The following is a 19,521-nucleotide window of genomic DNA, read 5'->3' on the forward strand; positions in this document are numbered from 1 at the left end:
GCCTATCTCCAAATGCCAAAAAAAGGTATTGATGCCATATGACCAAAGTTACGATGGATGAAGTCTGTTTGGAATGGAATAACATGCTATTTGCTCAACACAAAGAAAATGTTGGTGCTGGATTATTTCGGGCAACACAGCCGGGAAGTTAAGGATCTGATATCAAAGAACAACACAGACCTGGTAATAATTCCTGGTTGCAGAACTTCACAACTTCCAAGTAAGTAATGAAATAAACAGACCTTTTAAGGCTTGCCTGGGACAGATTTACACAAAGTGGTTTCTTCAAGGAGAACATGACCTCAATCCACATTTGGGCCACTGGGCCCTTACTGTCTGAGACAAAATATCAACTGAATTTATAATGAAAGGATCCACAAAGTGTTGCATATTCAATCCTAAGGATGGTTCACAAGATGACATGATAGAGGAGGGGGGACAGGAAGGAAGAAACGATAGCAGGCTTACAGATGATGATGACGATGATGATGATGATGATGACGAAGATAAGAAATGGTGGTGGTGGTTAAAAACAGTAGTAACACAGACTGCTCACTTATAAACTACACAAAAAAGTGAAGTGAAGTGTTTATTTCTCCTCATGTTACCAAAACGTAGATAATCAATAAGTCGCATAAGATTAGAATAGTTGTAATATTAACTCTTTTAGGTGGATGCTTCACAAAGTATTTTTATCAGACAGAGTACATTCAAAGTAACAATTTCTCAAGGACTCTCTCTCTCTCTCTCTCTCTCTCTCTCTCTCTCTCTCTCTCTCTCTCTCTCTCTCTCTGTGTGTGTCTGTCTGTCTGTCTCGTTGATAAATGTGGTATACTGTAATTACCAAGAAAAATATAAATACTTGTTTAACCAAATACAAAAGCCGCTGTAGACTGATGCAAAGAAAAGTTTATGGTAGCAATGAATGCTTCTGAAATCAATCACTTCATGCAATTCAATAAAATGTTTGTATTTGATAATTCAGTCATTTCACTAATCACATTTTATTATTATTGACAACAGCTGTGAAAGTCTTCGCACATACAATATGACAGTCATTCAATTATCACACTAGGTAGGTGCATAACTGTTCCACATTTTGTGTTTATCCTGTCTATGAGGCCACTCCACAAAATTCACACCACCCCCAACTACCAGCTGCACAGGAGCGCTCTCCTCAATACCCAATATCATTCCCGACTGGAGCTACTGAACCATAACCATGTCCTTCTCCAGGACTTCTATCGTCTATCACTGTGCATGGAAATGAGGGCCATCCTACCCCCAATACTTCCCACCCCTCCTAAAGTGATATTTCACTGCTAATTCAACCTACACAGCATCCTGGTTCATTCCTATGCCACTTCCAACCTTTTGCCACAGACATCTGTCCCTGTGGAAAATCAAATTGCAAGACAACATGGTCATGTTATCCTTGGGAGTTATCCTTTCAACACATCCTTTGTTCTCATAATCCTCCTGCCCCATCTTCCACTAACCAACTGCACCCACACCTTCTACCTATCAGACCCTCCTTCCTCTGTCCTGTCGCACCCTCCCAATCCACTCCTCCATGTTATCATGGGCTGCACAAACTCAATGGTTACAGTGCTCTTATGTCACATTCCTACCCTGTGCACTTGCTGCCTCTCCCTCCCACATTCATTCATGTCTTTTTTTTTTTTTACTGTAGCTTAGCTTGTGAAAGGATTCATTAGAAAGCTACTGCAGTTTCTGTTATTAACTGTGAGCTGGGGAAGACAACACTTTCACTGTTCACTGAATTGTCTAATTTAAACCTAAATTACAAATATTAACTCATTCCAAGCCAATTTTCTGATCACTGCATTCTCATCAACTCCTAACTCACCTGTCAGGGCAAGGCAGCATCCACCTTTGAAACCTGGTCTGGCACACAGTTTTAACTTGTCACACACAATCATTGCAACAAATACTATGACTAAAATAAAAGAATTAATTCTCAACTAAATTTTTGTTTTCTATGTTTGAAACCAATTTTGTGGTAATCATTCGGGGTTCCAACACCTTACACACTTTATAGGCCAGACACAAGAAAAAGCTACACCAAATTGACCCGTACCAACAGTCTTTACGTTAGTTACAAATTAGCAAAAATGTTGTCCCCTTCTTTGTATCTTTTCTACACAAAAAAGAAAAAAAAGGTATGCAGGAAAGAAATATCAGTTAGCACCTAAGCACAGAAAATCTCTGTATGTTATTTGTGAAAGTCTTTAGATTTATGAAGAACAAATAAATCGTGTGTGTATTCATTAATCATCATATTCCTGTGAAGTATGAAATTTTTCTCTCTAAGGAAACAGAAAGAAAATTACAGAAGTCACACATTCTCTTTTTCATCTGTAAACGAAAGTAGCATGTGGAGATTAACTCCATAATAGCTTTACTTAAAAAAAAAGCCACATCACTAATACACTGTTCCCATTTGCATGAAACTAAGTAAGTAAATGAATAGTTACCAATAGTTGATGGCACAGTTGGTTCCTGCTTTGAGCGTTTTCCGTGTGCCCATTCCATTTTTCTTTTGATGTCTTGGTTGGCAGGTTCAACATGTCCAGCAAATTTTAGGTTGGCAACTGTATATTCATGGCCACAAAAGACCCTCTGGAACATAAAGGTTGTAAATTGGAGTAGTGAAATCCTTTCATTTTTATGCAGATAAGCACATGACGACAAATGTAATTCTGGGCAATTTACCACACTTACAATCATGAGCCACTAATGGGTTTAAAACCTCTCAGTTTAGAAATCAAGTACATAATACATTTAATATCCCATATATTTATTTTGTCATGTGCGAATTTAAAAAATTATTCCTGGAATAGAATAACTGAACATTAATAAATGCCAGAGATTACATTTAGCTATTGAAGGACTTTACTGTCAGCAAAGTCGAACCTAGGCTGCCAGGCAGTACTATCCACACCATTCTAACGTAAGGCTCTTTGTTTCTCTCAGTCTCACAGACAGGGAGGGTTCCCTAATCCTGCAGTGTGAGTGACCAGTTACACCTTTTTAACGTTCCCCAACCTACTACTCTTTCCTCCTTGATGAAGGAGCTAGTAGTTCTTGAAGGTAGACCCATGTTTTTTCCACTTCTAAATATTTCTGTTGGCAGTAATGAAATTTCATCTCCTGAGCAAAAATACTGCCAGCCATTCTGCCTCATTATCATTTCATGAGTTTCTACAGTAAATTTTCCTTTTGATCAAACATAACTAACAGTTTCAGCTATTAAAGAAAAATCAGTCAACAATACAGAAGACTTACCTTTCCTTTTTGTAAGAAAAAGGTCGCACTGCACTTTACATGTGCTTTTTCTTCATTGTGTTGTGCATTTACTCTCAATTTTGTTTACCCAATCAGACCGGTATCATCAGAATTTGTTTATTTACTACAGTTATGATTAAAAATCATCTTGCCACTAATGTACAGCAAGAGAGCTCAAAGAATCTTCCTTTACTAGTCAAGAACTGACATGCTAGCTCACTTATTACAATGAGCAGTTGTTACTTTTTACTTGGGTGCCATTAATTTCACTCATATTACTTTTAAAACAACCATGTGGATAAAGAGGTACAATATGACCTCACTGATTCTTTTATGACATTTTGTGCATTTCAGATTATGTGGTTTTTCTGCCGTTTAGCTCTTCCATGGAGGATTGACAAGTCCCTTCTGCAAGAACAGCAGAAAAATATGGGCATGTTGGAACAGTTGTTGGCTATGCTGACCCACGCTCAGCCACCAGTTGTTCACCTGTTGCCATTCCCACTCTTTGATGATTCCACAGGAGACCTGCATGCTTATGAGAAGCAGATTCACCAACATTTCGTGACATTCCAGTTGGTTGACAAGGAAGTTTGTGAGGCTATTTTCTTATCATGGATACCACCTTATATGTATCACTTGCTGTACCAGTTAGCTGCTCTCTAGGAACCAACTTCACTTTCTTTTGAAAATTTGTGTACTTTGCTGACCACCTATCACTGCAAGCGTATGCATGTGATAGCTGCTTATGTTGAATTCTACTAAATGTTGCTAACAGCCGCAGCAATCTTATCTTGCTTGGGTGGCCAAGCTTCACAGCCAAAGTTGTAAATGTTGATTCATCACAGCTAATTCTCAAGAGTTTATGCAGATGCCATGGTCACAGATGCAATCACTCATTTGGCACCAGGTTAAAAGGTACATCAATGTGGCCTTCAGCTTGAGGACCCTATGTTGGAAGAGGGCGTGAATAACGCGCATTTGTTTGAGCTCTCCCACACCGAGTGCCACCAATTACAGGCTTGGAATGATGCTGCCATTGTTGACAGTGTGCAGCCCCAGCACACAAGAGCCTAGCATGGGGGAGGAAAGGGGAGGTAGCTACGATACAAGCAAGTCAACCAGGCCGGCACAGACAAACTCAGCATCGGCAGCAGGGACAGTGATCACCACCTCCTTCATGCCTTCATGCCCCTCGTTTCGCACAACACAAGTGGGCAGCTGGCACCAAGCGGTGGGCTTCTTGTCCTCAGTATGTCCATCTCTGACAACCTCCCCCCCCCCCCCCCCTCTCCAAGAGGCAATGGCCTCTGTTAGTATCAATGGCTAATGTTTGGAGTCCCCAGTGCGTCTGCTATTTTTCAGTGTCTTTTAGACCAGGCTACAACGAATGTCCTTTATTACAGGAACTTCCTTGATGATACTAACATGACAGCTACTACCTCTGAGGTTCACCCATGTAACCTCTGTTCTTTCTTTACTGTACTACAGGCCACAGGCCTCAAATGTAATCTCGCTAAGAATCACTTTTTCCAGCCTTCCACTGTTTATTTGGGCCATGAAATTTCCCAGCAGGGATTGTGCCCCATGGAGCAAAATGTTACCATTACAGCTTTGCCCCATCTGTCTGATCTACAGGAACTTCGAGCATTCCTAAGAAAGATGGCTTACTGTCATAAGTTTATTGCCACAGTGGCTATTATTGATCGCCCCCTTGCATTTGTTGCTTTGAAAACATGCTCTGTTTCTTTGGTTTGCAGCTTTGAGCATGCTTTTGTGCAGCTTAAGGATAGTCTATGCTTTGTGCCTTGTCTTGCAACACTTCAGCACTGCAAGCATATGGTCCTGGCTATAGACATTTCCAAATATGGAGTCCTGGCCCATCATCATTCAGATGGCTCTGAACAGCAACAGCTTATGCCTTTGCCCAGAAAACCCTCATGTCAGCTCAGCAACACTATTCTCAGGTGGAAAAAGAAGCACTTGCTATTGTCTAGGCCTTAAAAAAATTCCATGTGTTCTTATAAGGTGCAACATTTCAGTCAATTACCAACCATAAGCCCTCAGTTTCACTGTTTAGCCCACAAGCATCCTTACTCGACAAAGCCACTTATCTTCAGCACTGGGCTCTGCTCTTGCCCCAATACAATGAGGTCCATTTTCATCCCACTTTGCAACATGTGACCATGGATGTTATGTACCGTCTCCCCATGGACCATGGACCCTAACCCCTCATTCGACCAGGAAAAACTGCGTTGTTTCAACTAGAGACAGAGATGGCTTCTCAATCACCAATTCCCTTGTTGCCTCTGCTGTGGCTGCGGATCTAGCATTCCAGCAGGTCATACATATGATACAACAAGAGGAGCGCAAGCATCCGCCAGGCTGGGCACCAGACCCACTTTGGAATTTTTATGCACTGCGCCTTCGGCTCTCCCTTTTGAATGCCATTATTCTCCTGTCGATGGAAGGGCTCTCTGCCTACATCATGGTTCCAGCACCACAGCAGCAGGAGGTTCTACGCTCATTACATCAGCATGAGCTCTAGCACAAAACTATTTGTGCGCCTGGCATGTGTTTTGGCTGGGCATCGATTGAGAGATGAGGAGGTGAACACCTTGTCATGGCCTGCCCGAAGTATTCGGAACAGCAAGTGGCACCATTCACTGTTTTTTCATGGTGGCTGACCCCTACACAGCCTTGGGAAAGAGTCTGTATTGATTTCAGTGCTCCCATCTTTTAGATACTTTCAGGTTATTGGAACTGATGGTTTTTATGTTTTTTTTTTTCCTCCTCCTCTTCTTCACGGCATTCACTGTCCTTCTGCACTAGCAGACACGACTGTCAATGCCCTATCAAAAATATTCTACATAGAAAGCTTGCCTTGCAACCTTGTTTTGGATAATGGTTCTCAGTTTGTGGTACAGTCTTTCAAGGACTTTTGTACACAAAATGGCATTTGCCTCGTCATGGTGCCTCCCTTCCATCTGCAGCAGAATGGTGAGGCAGAACAGTTTGTTCGAACATTAAGACGCAGATGTGCAAGTACACCTAAGACTTACTGGTTGAGGAGGTTCTCACATTTCTTTATACTCTTACAAAACACTAATTGGGACCAAAAGTCCAACCGACCATCTGCACAGCCATCATCTGCAGATCCTGCTCAACCTCTTGCTGCTGGGTAGGCATCCCCTAGAACCACACATTTCATTAACATTCACATTTGGCACACTAATCTGGCCCAGTGCATTTGGATAGCGCCCTCACTGGATCCTGGCCATTGTCCACAGCTGGCAGCTGCTACATCTTTCTGGTTCGCACCAAAGATTGACTCAAAGTAAGCCACAAGAACCAGTTATATGCCAGCCACCACCTCAGGCCACGAGGCTGACACATTGTTCTTTGTCAGCCCTCACCATTCCAAAGGTCGTGCCTGCCTATCCCATCGGTTGGGGCTTCCTCAGTGTGTTTGCTTCCTGTGTCAGGTGCTGGTGCCTCCCGTGCACTTAACAGGTGCTGCCTTCATTGGGGACAGAAGACAAGTCACCGTCACCAGAGCCTCTCCTCTCCTCTCCAGTCCCCTGACATCACTGCCTGTGCCAGTGCCCCTTGTCATGGACTCCAACATTTGGATGGCTCCCACGCCATCACCAATCCCGTCCATCTGTCGCCCTGGAATCTGCAGGTGGATGCCGTCATCACCCTCACTTTTGTCTGTATACATTGGTCCAAGAGGATTGGGAACTTCTCGTGCCTTCAGCTACCTCCCCCAGTGATGCCACAAATTTCTCTTCAGTCATAGCATTGTGTACAGTGATGTCTGGTCCTTCCCCCCCCCCCCCCCCCCCCCGCAAGGAATGAAGAGTAATAATCCACTGGCTACTACACCTAACACCGACAGCAGATGTAAGTTGGGCACTACAGCTGCACATCAGCAGCTAACCAGGGAAGCTGCCAGAGCAGCCTGATCACCAAGTGCCATCACCCAATCCGGTGTATGCCCACAGCACCACACGAGCAACACCTGATGGGGACTGCGTCTTTATAAGGGCATGCACAGGGCTCCATGCTATCAGTTGTTTCTGTATTCCAGATGTGTAGTAACTTCACTGCATGCTTGTTATGTCACTCCGTGACCCAATAAATTGTATCTCTTATATGGCCACATGTTTCCTTGTGTTCCTAGTTAGAACAGTGTAACTGATTACTCTTGTAACATAACATCTTACATATTATTATTACTGCCCATTTCAGAGAATATTTTCGAAAAGAAATAAAGATATGAATAGTAACAGCATGAAAAAAAAAAATTCTACAAAAACAGCCCTCTGTCACAAATTTCTGTTGAGAAAAATTAAACAGTTCTCTTTTTCTTGTTACTGAATATCATTAATGTTTTGTAACGAGTCTATAATAAAGAACACAGTGTTTAAATTCAATGCAGACTATACCAGAAAATGTGATTACTATGACTCATCATTTGTAAGCAGAGGTAGTTTAAGGTCCAAGCATCACAAGCAACTTCTTGAGGCACCAAGCTAAGAAGGGCACCAAAGGGGCACTCAACTCCAACATTTTCTTTGGAATTTCTAAAACCTGTGGGCGAAGTGGCAACCAAATGACCACTGAAGTTGGTTTGTAGAGTCTAACAGACTTCCAGAAAAATATTCATACAATCCCAAAGATAGCGAGACCAGATAAGTGAACAAAATATCACACAATCACCTTAACAGCTGATATATCCAAATTTCTGAGACAAATAACACAGGTTTGCAGAAGAAGAAAAAAAGAAAATTTAAAATCTGTAATATGATGACTTCAGATAATGTGAAAGCACCAAAGACGCAGTTCTGAGATTGCGACCAATAATGGAAGCAGAACTTAACAAATATCAAGACTCTTTCACCTCCATTGGATAAAATGTTTGACAATGTAAAATTGTACAGCACATTCAAAATTCTGAAGAGAATAGGTGTAAGTTACTGGGAAAGATGGTAATATATACTATGTACAAGAACAAAATCAGAATGGGATACTGAAATGAAGTGCTCTGTTAAAAAAGTGTGAGAGACAGGGATGTAGTCTCCCCCCCCCCCCCCTCCCTTTTTCTATATAGCTCACACATCAAAAGAGCAATGATGAAAATAAATGAAATGTTTAGGGGTGTGATTAAAATTCTGGCTGAAATGGTAACAATGATAAGATTTGCTGGTAACATTGCTATGCTCAGGGAAAGTGAAAAAGAACTGCAGGACCCATTAAAACGAATCAAAAAGCTTAATGAGCACATGCTATGGATAGATATTAAATCGAAGAAAAATTAAAATAATGCAGTGTAGCAGAAATGAGATTAGTAATTAACTTAATAACAGAATTGGGGACAGCAAAGCAAATGAAGTGAAGGACTTCTGATACCCTGAAAGCAAAAGAACAGAAAATGGATGAAGCCAGGTGGACATAAAAAGCACACTAGCAGACTCAAAAGAGGGTATCCCTGTGTTACCACAGAAGGATGTCACAAATAGGTTTACTGACAAGACAAAGAGATTTTCCACAGAACTGGCAACAAGAGAAAAAGATTGAAAACATTAATAAGAAAATCAGACACAATAATAGGGTATGTAAGACATCAATGACAGTTAATGGTAATCAAGGCAGCAGCAGATGGTAAACACTATGGGAAAAAGACAGAGACTGGACTATATCCAACAAATAATTAAGGATGATGGGTGTGAGTTCTAATCTGAGATGAAGAGGTTGGCACTGGAATGAAATTTGTGATCTGCTGCATTCAACCAGTCTGAAGACTGAAAAGAATGCCAATTACTGTCTGGGGAGGGGAGGGGAGGGGGCAAATACATTGCTTGTGTAGAAAAACATTCTCAAACCAGAACCAGCCCTGGATATAAAACACAGAACGGAAATCAGGTTTAATGCTGTAATGACAAAATGGTCATTATAAACTGAGCATATGCTCAGATTGGACATTTGTATGGAGAAAAATTGACTGTAAGATTTAAAGTAACATCCCAGCATTCATTTTAATGTATGTAGAGAGATCACAGAAAACTAAAATTGTGATAGCAAACTCTGCTCCTATCAAATGCAAGTTTTGGGTCTTACGCTGTTGTAACTCTATAGAGCAGGCATGTGTAATCAAATGTTGTACACCTCCACGGCTGGCCTAACGAGGTCCTCTCACATTGACATGGATAGCGCACTAAGAGCTGCACTGTGTGAAAAACAGCCTTATATAAGCCGGCATGCTGGGCTGTCAAGCAGACTAATGTTTACATGATGACTATATTTAACTGTTAAACTGTGCTTTAATGTATTTTAAGGTTAAATGTGACAGTACGGATTCCTACTACATTCAGTTGGTGTACCTCTTCATGTGGATGCAGAATAAAAGTTGGTTGGTGGAAATTCTGATATTGTGTTTGTACAAACTAAGCACTGTTCCAGCTCACTTTGTGTATCATTTTAAGCCAGTACCAACTACTCATCCTTCATATGATACACTTTTTATATGCATTATTTAGCCCTGCAGATTAAATTTGAATTATAGATCTGTACTATAATAGTATCAAAATCAATATGACACAAAATGCCGAATGTATATTTTTGGGTTTCTCTGGAGCTTAAAATACAATTTTGAACAAAAGAGAATTATCGGTATGGCTAGAAGCCCAAACATATACAGTCTCTCTATCACACCATTAAACTGTGAAACATCACACTAAATATTTCAGCAATTGACAGTACAGTCCTAAAAACATGTAAGTACAGATATTCACATGTTTGATCGCAAATTGATGCTGTCTGTACTGACGAAAATCTTATTTTAATGTATCAGAAAAATTACAACAGTTTTTCAGGAGATAATATGGTAAGGAAATGCATACAAAGCACATACTGTGTCATCAGGCAATGTTCCTAGTACTTCCACAAGGGCATGGTACATCTGTTGTGGTGTGCCTTCAAAAAAGCGTCCACAACCAGCTATGAAAAGAGTATCACCGGTAAATACAGCAGGTGCTGGCTCTCCATGTGCACCAACTACATAGCATATATGTCCAGAAGTATGGCACGGAGTAGCCAGACAGCGAATATGGAGATTACCCACATTCAACTCATCACCATGCTTGACCTTCCAGGTGAGTGCACCCACGCGCTCATCACCTCCTAAAACTTGCAGTCCTGCCACTTTCTTTGCAATGTTTTCATTCCCTCCAGCATGATCCCTGTAATCAGTAAACATGTAAAAAATTACAGCTGTGACTGAAGAACTGGAAAATAAACTTTTTTTAAAACTCTTAGGCATACAGAAAATCATTTATGTTTCACTTGAACCAAGTAATAGTTTGTTAAGGTATCAAAGAGCAAAAAATTATTAAATAATTAAAAATTGTATAATGTCCATCATTTAAGTAACTACCAAAGAACTGTAGTTCTCGTTCTTGGCAGACACCGAAACATACTGACCCTGATTTTTAACGAAAGAAGATATTGAAACTGTACTTCAGTGCAGTTTCAGCTTCAATGAATTAAAAATGCACATCTCACTTAATCAATATTAGTATTTGGGCAGCTTCTAATAAATGTTTATATTTTATTACTATTATCAAATGCACCAACAGACAAAATTTATGAGGACACAACACCGAAGAATATTCAGTGAAAAATACAATTACATTTAAAATTAAGCAACATTTGATTAAATTGTCCACATGGCTTAAAATTGTACGGGTTGCTTTGGCTATGTATGTTCAATTTGCTGGTTCTTATCCATTGTTTTCGGACACCGCAGAATGATTAAGCTTTTTGTGCACAAAAAACCTAACAGTATGTCAAACTTTAACAGCAGTAGCAGTGAATGTGTTGGAAGGATCCCAGATGTGCAGAAACTTAAAGTGTCTAAAATCTACAGCAAAAATCTATCCATCAAATGCCCACAGAACAGAACTGTTGCATCAGGCAACTTCTATTACCAATTTCAAAAACATGTATATCACATTTTTCTCAATGTTTCTTTCAGCAGTATCCATGTCAACATGGTTTTGCTTCACAATATTAGAAGTTGTTCAGGTGAAGGCCATTTGGATCAAACTCTTAAAACCATCATTATTGCTCAAATAACTATTTTTTGTGTGGATGATCAAACTTCCAATATATTACAGGCAAATTAGTCTAATGTCCTGTATTTGGTGCTTCACCTCCCCACCCCCACCCTCTTCCTGGGTGAAGCATTGACACACATTTAGCTCTTACCTGTTCAAGCCTTTTTATAATGCATCCTGCACTTTTGTGTGCAGAGAGGATAAATATTTGCTTCCTCCTCTCTCAGTCTCCACCAGTTACAAAGTCACTACATGTTTATATATCTTTTAGGGGGAGAGCAGAGCCCTTGCTACCTTCAAGTTGCATTGCACATCATGATATCCATCCCCTATAGCTTAATGCACAGTAGCTACCTTGTGAGATCGGAAAGGGAGCCATATCCCAATCAAATTCACGCTGCAGGTGAAGACTGTTGGTCTTGTACACTAACTAGTCTGAATGTGGTTTTTAGGTAGTTTTTCACACTCACTTATTTAGACAAATGCAGGACTCATTCCCAATTTCCATCTCATAAAATAAAATGTACAAATATTTAAAATACAATAACACATAGAATTAAGTTTACACTATTCACAGGCAGAGGGTACACAAGACTTCTCTCCCTTAAAGTAACTGAATAATGAAAACAGCAGACCCTGCATCACAGGACGGATGCTAGGAATCAGAGATGGATTGTAAATTTTATCAGCACAATTCAAGACAAAAATATAACTTTGATATGTGCTTTTCTTGTTTAACGTTCAGAGTGGGATCCTTTACTCTGTTGCAAATGTCTCCAATAAGTCCTCATTTAATATGAAGCAGAAATTGAGAATACAAAAATGCATAAGAAAATAAAAAGGCACTTCATACTTTAATAGAAATTGAAACCCTTATTCTATGTTTTCACGTGGTCCAGACTTAATAAAATGCAGAAGTGGGAAAAACATAGAATCGAGAAAAATGTTAAGAAAAATGCTAAAACCAGCAAAATATAAGCAGAAACATATAAATGGCATATATAATTAAAAATCGTAATCCTCTCCAATAAATCATATAAAATCTATGTAAGTGAAGGACATTAAATGTACAATACAATGTTTAGACTATAATTGGTAGTAATGAATGTCATCAGTTCTTAAGAAAATCACGTGTGTACTAGCAAGTAAACCATGTCCAAAAATTAAAATTGGTGTCTGGGTATAAGTTAATTGAGCATATTTTCTGATATGCTTCGACTACAAATTATACTTTGAAACAAGTGTTTTTGAGAGATCTTTCCTTAGTGATCACCCAGAAAAAAGTAAAAATTGATGCAACATGGTGAATTAAACCAAAAATTGTGAAGTACAATGAAAGACAAATGGCATCCGAAAACGTGTGTGCGTGCATGCGTGTGTGTGTGTGTGTGTGTGTGTGTGTGTGTGTGTATGTGTGTGGGGGGGGGGGGGTTACTTCTGCAGCCAATAGCAGTGCAATGTACTCAGGTGAGGTGAGCAGTGAGCACAGTGCTTATGGTCTTTTCCTTGTTCATTGTGCTGAGTGGTTGAAGCGGAGCATTCTACAATATTGCCTACGTGCACTGCTTTTACTTCGAACTCGTCGCTTGCTGTAGAGCAAACACAGCAAGTTTTGTGAAAACACGTATATACACACAAGTTTTCCTTCACATGTGGTACATATTTATACCAGTGAATGTGAAATACAGTTAAGCCTAATGTGATTTCAATGTTTCTTTGTCTCAGCAACCTGTTAGATTTATAACAATCTGTCTGCCATCAGAAAGCATTAAAAGACATTGAGGACTACAACAAAGATGAACAAGTCATCATGCAACCATTCACTAAACACGTCCTGTTCACTATGACGCTGCACATAGCAAATGGAGTAGCCTACATTGGCTGCAGTCAGTAGGGGCACTGTACATTCTGGATTCTGTCTAAGGGCTGCAAGCAGAACTACCGTAAGTAAAATTAATGCACAGTAGTGAAAAGTGTATGACTTACAACTATATATAAATGAAACCTAAGTGGAAGCTGTGGTCACTCCATTTGCAATACACCTATAGCATCCGACATGACAACTGTTACATGCTAGTACGGAGAAGTGAAGTGTCGCACAGTGTATGCATCTGCAGTGTCATGTGGTGTAACAGCTGAATTGCTGTTGTCAAGGTTATGTCTGTGCCTGACCACCACCAGCAGCACAGTTTTTTTTTTTTTATTTTTCCTCTAATCAGATGGAAATGTTAAATGAGAACATACTAGTATTATATTCATAATGAATCCCAGACTGTGTTAACACTATGATGAAGAATCGTTGTGGGTTGTGAACCTACATCCTTTCAATATGTCAACCATATCATTATCCTTTATGCTAAGGCTTAATTGTACGACCGTTGTCTCAAGTCTTGTTTACCCAAGCCTCGTGTTGTTGCTGTGTTATTAATTGACATTTAATGATAAGGACACGTATGGGATACATTTTCATTGCATCCTTGCTTTGAAATATCATATTGTGGCACACACGCTCCTACATAAATGAATAATTGAGATGCAAATACTCCACACAGGGTCATTTGCATGTGCTCACAAAAGTCTACAGTCTAAAGCCCATTGGTAATGCCACAACTGCATCTGTGTCTATACTCTGCAAACCACCGTGAGGTCAACGGCAGAGGATATGTCCCATTGTACCATTTATTAGTTTCTTCCTGTTCCATTCACGTAGGGAGAATGGGATGAGCGACTATCTGAATGCCTCTGTGCACCCATGCTTGTGCATTCTCCATGCACAATGTTTATTCCTAAGTTTTTTATGTTCCTTGTTTTTGGTTCTGTATTGACAATCTAGTTCACAATTAATTACATTCCTGTTTTCATTGAATAAAGAGTTTCCTGTCAAGCTTAACCCTTTGGCATTGGATTAATCAGAATTATTAAGCTGATCAGTTTTAATTACACTGATCCCAAGTAAGCTTGCTGTTTATCCCTCTATACACTAGAAGCCACTGCATTAGCGTGACGTCGCCATGCTATACAGCTACTGACTGCAGGTGAAAAACGAACATCCAAGATGAGATAATCTGGCAGTATTCACCATATTTCACACTTTTCACTACATAAGCTATAATTTTTTTCTATTTTCAAGGTGAACTTAAATCAAAGAATCCTCAAAACTGTGTGGTTTAAGGTATAATTTGTGGCAGTAGTGTATTGGGAAACGGTTCGATTACCTCATTTTTACATGTGTTAGTGTGGTGTGGTGTGGTGGCGGCACTGACTGCTGGGTGACATAACAAGTCGCCAGCCAGTAAGAACTCGTTAGCTGGAAATGGTCAACGTTTCGTTGGTTCTGAATGAGGATGTTTTCCGAGAATCAGTGTTTGAATTTAAAACGTTAACAATCTACATTGTTACTGAATACAGAACATCAGAAATACATGCAGAAAGACGAGATTGAGTGGTAAGTGGCACAAGACAAGGTGGCTGGGCCCCTTCATCACATGTAAGCTCGGATCGGAACACTTCACATCGACTGTCCGATTTTTCCATTGCTGCCTCAACCTAGCAGTAGTTTTATCATAATTGCGCAGTGGAGCTAAATGTTACAAATTGTTTTGGCAAAGCTAATCATGGATTAAATCAGCATTTCTTTTCTCTTGTCTCCCCTCTCCACAACGGTGTAAAATATTCCCCTAACTCCGTCATCACCCTTGGTGTAAACCATCTGTCTTTTGTGCCACTCAACTTGTTCATCCACATCAAATGTCAAAAGGAAGAAAACAAGCAAGTCAAGCAAGACGTTGAGCAAGAATGCGGAGTCTTACTACAAAAGAACGTAAAATTAGAGAATATTTAGCATTCTTTTATGGGTTTTTCATAGGGGCTATGAATTTATGATGTGTGATCATGAGAAATGTAGCATCAGAGAACGTATAATCAAAGTTCCACTGTACTCCTTTGCAAAAATCAGCTCAATATGTAGATTTAAAAACTAAAGATGCCTACTAGTACCTACATGAAAAGTAACAACAATCACAATTAACAGGCTTCCATTATTACAGCAAATAAATGTTGTTCATGATAAATATCTATATGCTCACATAGATATTAAGCTAAAATAAGCGAAACAGCGAAGGGGAACGACTAAAATTGTTCAGTATCTAAGTAGAAAAGCAACTGATGACCCTAATTTAAAGAAGTCACATCAGCACTGGAGAAGAGGAAATGCAATAATGAAATGCTTGCAACAGATAACGTTTTAAAATCTGAGAAATTAGAAGCAAGACAGTGCGCCACGTTAGAAATAAGAACAGAACAGAAACAGAAGCATGAGTAGTCAAAAATAGGCGTACCAAAAACATAAAAAGAAGTAATCCGTGCTGCAGATGACACAGTGAGGGACTGCAAATCCGACAGACACACACACACACACACACACACACACACACACACACACACACACACACACACACAGAGAGAGAGAGAGAGAGAGAGAGAGAGAGAGAGAGAGAGAGAGAGAGAGAGAGAGAGAACAGGGGGGGGGGGGGGGGGGGGGGAGAGAGAGCATGGATAACTTTGCTCGGATTGAAGGTAGACACTCATTCAAGTGGATAATTTGGTGGTGATCATGACCGCATAAAAGGCTGTGCAGAAGTTGCAGCAGAGTTCATATATGCCATGACTGTTTTTACAGATTGTCCTACCTCTGATAACGTTAAGATATGCTTGTGACAGGAATGGAACAGGATATGCTCAGTAGGTGCATGGAATATATCTTGCAAATGAGCTTTTCACGACTCTTGTGACTAAGGGGCAGAGCTATCAGTGGCATAAAATGTCCCAGTATATTTTGTATTTAAGATAGCTGTAAGTTTTCAGTTTTTCAGGGAGTGGTCAAGATGATGGGGAAAGTCTGTAACAATTACAATGGAGGACTGATAGCGAGAAATGAAAGCAGGTGTAACACCGGATTCATGTTTGTGTAGCAAACGTGCATCCTAATGTAGGTTTACCAAGTACGAAGAGACGGGAGTGTTTCATCATAAATGGATGGCAACCGTGAACAGACAAGTACTGGTGTTTGTTAGTGTGTTAATCAGGACTGATGTGTAGAAATGAATATAACAGATACGGAAGAAAACAATGAGAAAAGTGCCATAACTTTCATTACAAGTATTAAGTGAATCTCATCTTTCAAATTTAAGTCAAGTGTTCTATTTAGATACATTGTAGGTCCACACATTGCTACAGTATGTGCACGTTCTTGCTGCCAAGTGTGAGGCTTTGCCAAACACTAATTTTTCAGCCACAAAATTTCTATACAATAAGAATTAGGTATGTCACAAGAAGTCTGGGTAACAGATATGCTACCGTCTCCCTTCCCACCGCTGCAAGCCTTGATCCATTACATTTGGGTGTTGTCATTTTTCACACACAACAAGGTTCCTGTAATGTAATGAAGAAATATCATTTTCTTTACCAGTGATGATGAGTTGTAAGAACAGTTGTTAAATTCACTCCTTCCTGCTGTACAGCCTGCAGTACTTTGTCAGGATCCACAGGATCAACAACAGCTGCTTGTTTTGTTGCTTCATCCACAATCTGAAATAAAAAGAAAAGAAAAAATTAAAAATGATAAAATGAATTCACAGAAAATGTAAAAAGTTCAATATAAGTAACAATGAGCTACTACACAGAACACAGACCTAACTTAACATTTATTACTTGCTCATTCATCCATCTCTATTGAATTTTTCCTTGCATAAACCTCTTTACTTCTAGACTAATTAACAGTAGTATTGTTGCAACACACATGGAATAACAACTGCACACTATTTCCAGAGCACAGACCTAAAGGATGGTATGAATGGATATATTAGTTTCAATGAAAATGTAATAAACAGACTAGATTGAACTGTCATTTGAAGTCTTTTACATATAACCTTCTGCAATGTTCTTGCAATTTATTGGTATTTAGAATCATTCTTCTACAAATATTCACACTACAATCCATAAAATAGAATGTTTGCGATTTTTGTGGTCTTGAGTCTGAAAATTGGTTTGGTGCAGTTCTACATGCTAGTCTATCGAATGCAAGCCTCTTCATTCAGGCATGGTACTGCAACCTATATACATTTGAACTTGCTTACTGTATTCAAGCCTTAGTCCCCCTCTTCAATTGTTAACCTATACAGTTCCCTTCACTACCAAATGGACAATTCCTTCACGATTCAGGATATAACCTATAAACCAATTCCTTCCTTTAGTCAAGTTGTCCTACAAATGTCATTTTTTACAATGCTATTCTGTTGTAACATGACTAAACAGCGCATGCCTCCATGGCCGGTCTAAAGAGACTGCTCACATCGACACAACCTTATGTAAGACGGCATACTGGGTCCTTGGTCACTGTAATGTTTACTTGACAAATACAGGGTGGGGCAAATAAAAGTTACCCTGATGAGTGGACATGATTGGACATGAATTTACACATTAACAGAGAAGAAAAAGACCTACAGTTACTTCCAACAGGATGGAGCAACTGCCCATACAACTGCCGAACCTTGGTGCACATTCACACAATCTTTGTTAGCAGAGGTCGTATGGTCGTAGCCGCAGCTGGCCACCAGATCACCTGATCTGTCAGTGTGCAATTACTTTGTGTGGGGAGCCCTCAAGTCCAAGATGTATCGCAACAACCCTCAGTCTTCAAGAACTGCAGTAGAACATTTCAGATGAGACTGCAGCAATTCCGGTAGTCCACCTTTGCCCAAACAAGACCAAGATCTGAATAGTGGTCACTTTCAACACTTGCTATCATCAGGTTAGTATTGTATTTCCTTTCCTGTGCTGTGTTTCTTTGTACCCTGGCACTCTGTTCTCCGGGCCACTTTTATTTGGCCCACACTGTACATATTTCACTGTTAGACTGTGCCCTAATGTACTCCTTGGCTATGTGTATTTGTGCTAATTACTGTGTCATTCAGTGTCTTAGTATATTCCTTCACGTGGAAGCGTAATAAAAGTTGGTTGGTGGGAATTTTGATATTGTGTTTGTGCATCGTTACAATATTTTTGACAACAAGTGCAGTATTCCACTCCACCTGTTTCATTTGCAGTTCACTGTGGCCAATTTGTCAATGGAAGAAATTCTTCAATACTTTGGTGAACGGCAGTGAGCTCTCACAAACCAGCAGCAGGCTCTCGCCATCACGCAAAACCATTTGGCAGCATCGTTGACGCACCAGGGTTCACTGCCACTTATGCAGCCCCCCCCCCCCCCCCCCTTTGTTTCCTCTGTATGATGATCCTACAGAAGACTAGGACACACATGAAAAATATCTTTGGCAAAATTTCCAAGCTTTTGATGTTGCCGACTCCAACATGTGTCAGACTTTGATTCTCTTCATGTTTATCACCTTTTGTGTCAGCTAGTTCCTCTTCAGGAAGCTGCCAGTCTCTCTCTCGATGGAATGTGTCAGCTGATTTCTACTTAGCATTTTAAATATACTCATGTTATTGCTGATCATGTTGAGTTCTAGTGCAACAGTCATACAGAGCTTGGGCAGTGGAGCATCATGCGCTTAGCTGTTTGCCAATTTGTTACTTAAGCTCACCAAAACTCATATTTTGATTCCATGGTTCATGATGTTACAATACACTTCGCCCCTGATAGAGAAGTTTGTGAACGCACTTTACAATATGCAAATCCCAGTTTTGAACATTGCCCAGTCTTTTGAAGTATCTAGGAAAACCGGAAATTAGATAGAAGTTTGTGGAAAGTAGCCACCATTGCTTCTCCTTCTCAGCTGCCTCAGTTAGATTGCAAGGGGAAGATGATGTTGCAGCCATGCAACCACAGTCTCTTCAGTGCAGTGGGCATTGTTCTGCTAAACAGCCACAGCAGTCCACTTCACAACAGTGGCCTTGTGCCTCTCGTCCACCATGCCCTTATTGCTTTGTTCAACATGAGTGGGCCATTTGCACAAAGCATTGGGCGACGTGCAATTATTGTAAAATAAAGGGGGACATATTCTGCCAGTGGACAAATTTCAACCTCCTTCGTTAGATATGAAGACTGATGTGGACAGCATTTTCCAAGTGATGG

At 40.1% G+C, this 19,521-nt stretch overlaps 1 protein-coding gene across 5 annotated transcripts in view; it reads right to left on the reverse strand.

Moving 5' to 3' along the window:
* LOC126458311 (hydroxyacylglutathione hydrolase, mitochondrial) overlaps positions 1-19,521 on the reverse strand; it is a 111,333-nt gene that overhangs the window by 45,510 nt on the left and 46,302 nt on the right. For all 5 annotated transcript variants that reach the window (XM_050095256.1, XM_050095254.1, XM_050095258.1 and 2 more), the window contains exons 3-5: positions 16,894-17,015; positions 10,226-10,553; positions 2,499-2,643 (exon numbers count right to left, since the gene is read on the reverse strand). In XM_050095256.1, the coding sequence (XP_049951213.1) occupies positions 2,499-2,643; positions 10,226-10,553; positions 16,894-17,015 (595 nt within the window). The remainder of the gene's footprint in view (positions 1-2,498; positions 2,644-10,225; positions 10,554-16,893; positions 17,016-19,521) is intronic.

This window comes from Schistocerca serialis, chromosome 2 (genome assembly GCF_023864345.2).
Source record: "Schistocerca serialis cubense isolate TAMUIC-IGC-003099 chromosome 2, iqSchSeri2.2, whole genome shotgun sequence".
Taxonomy (NCBI): Eukaryota; Metazoa; Arthropoda; class Insecta; order Orthoptera; family Acrididae; genus Schistocerca; species Schistocerca serialis.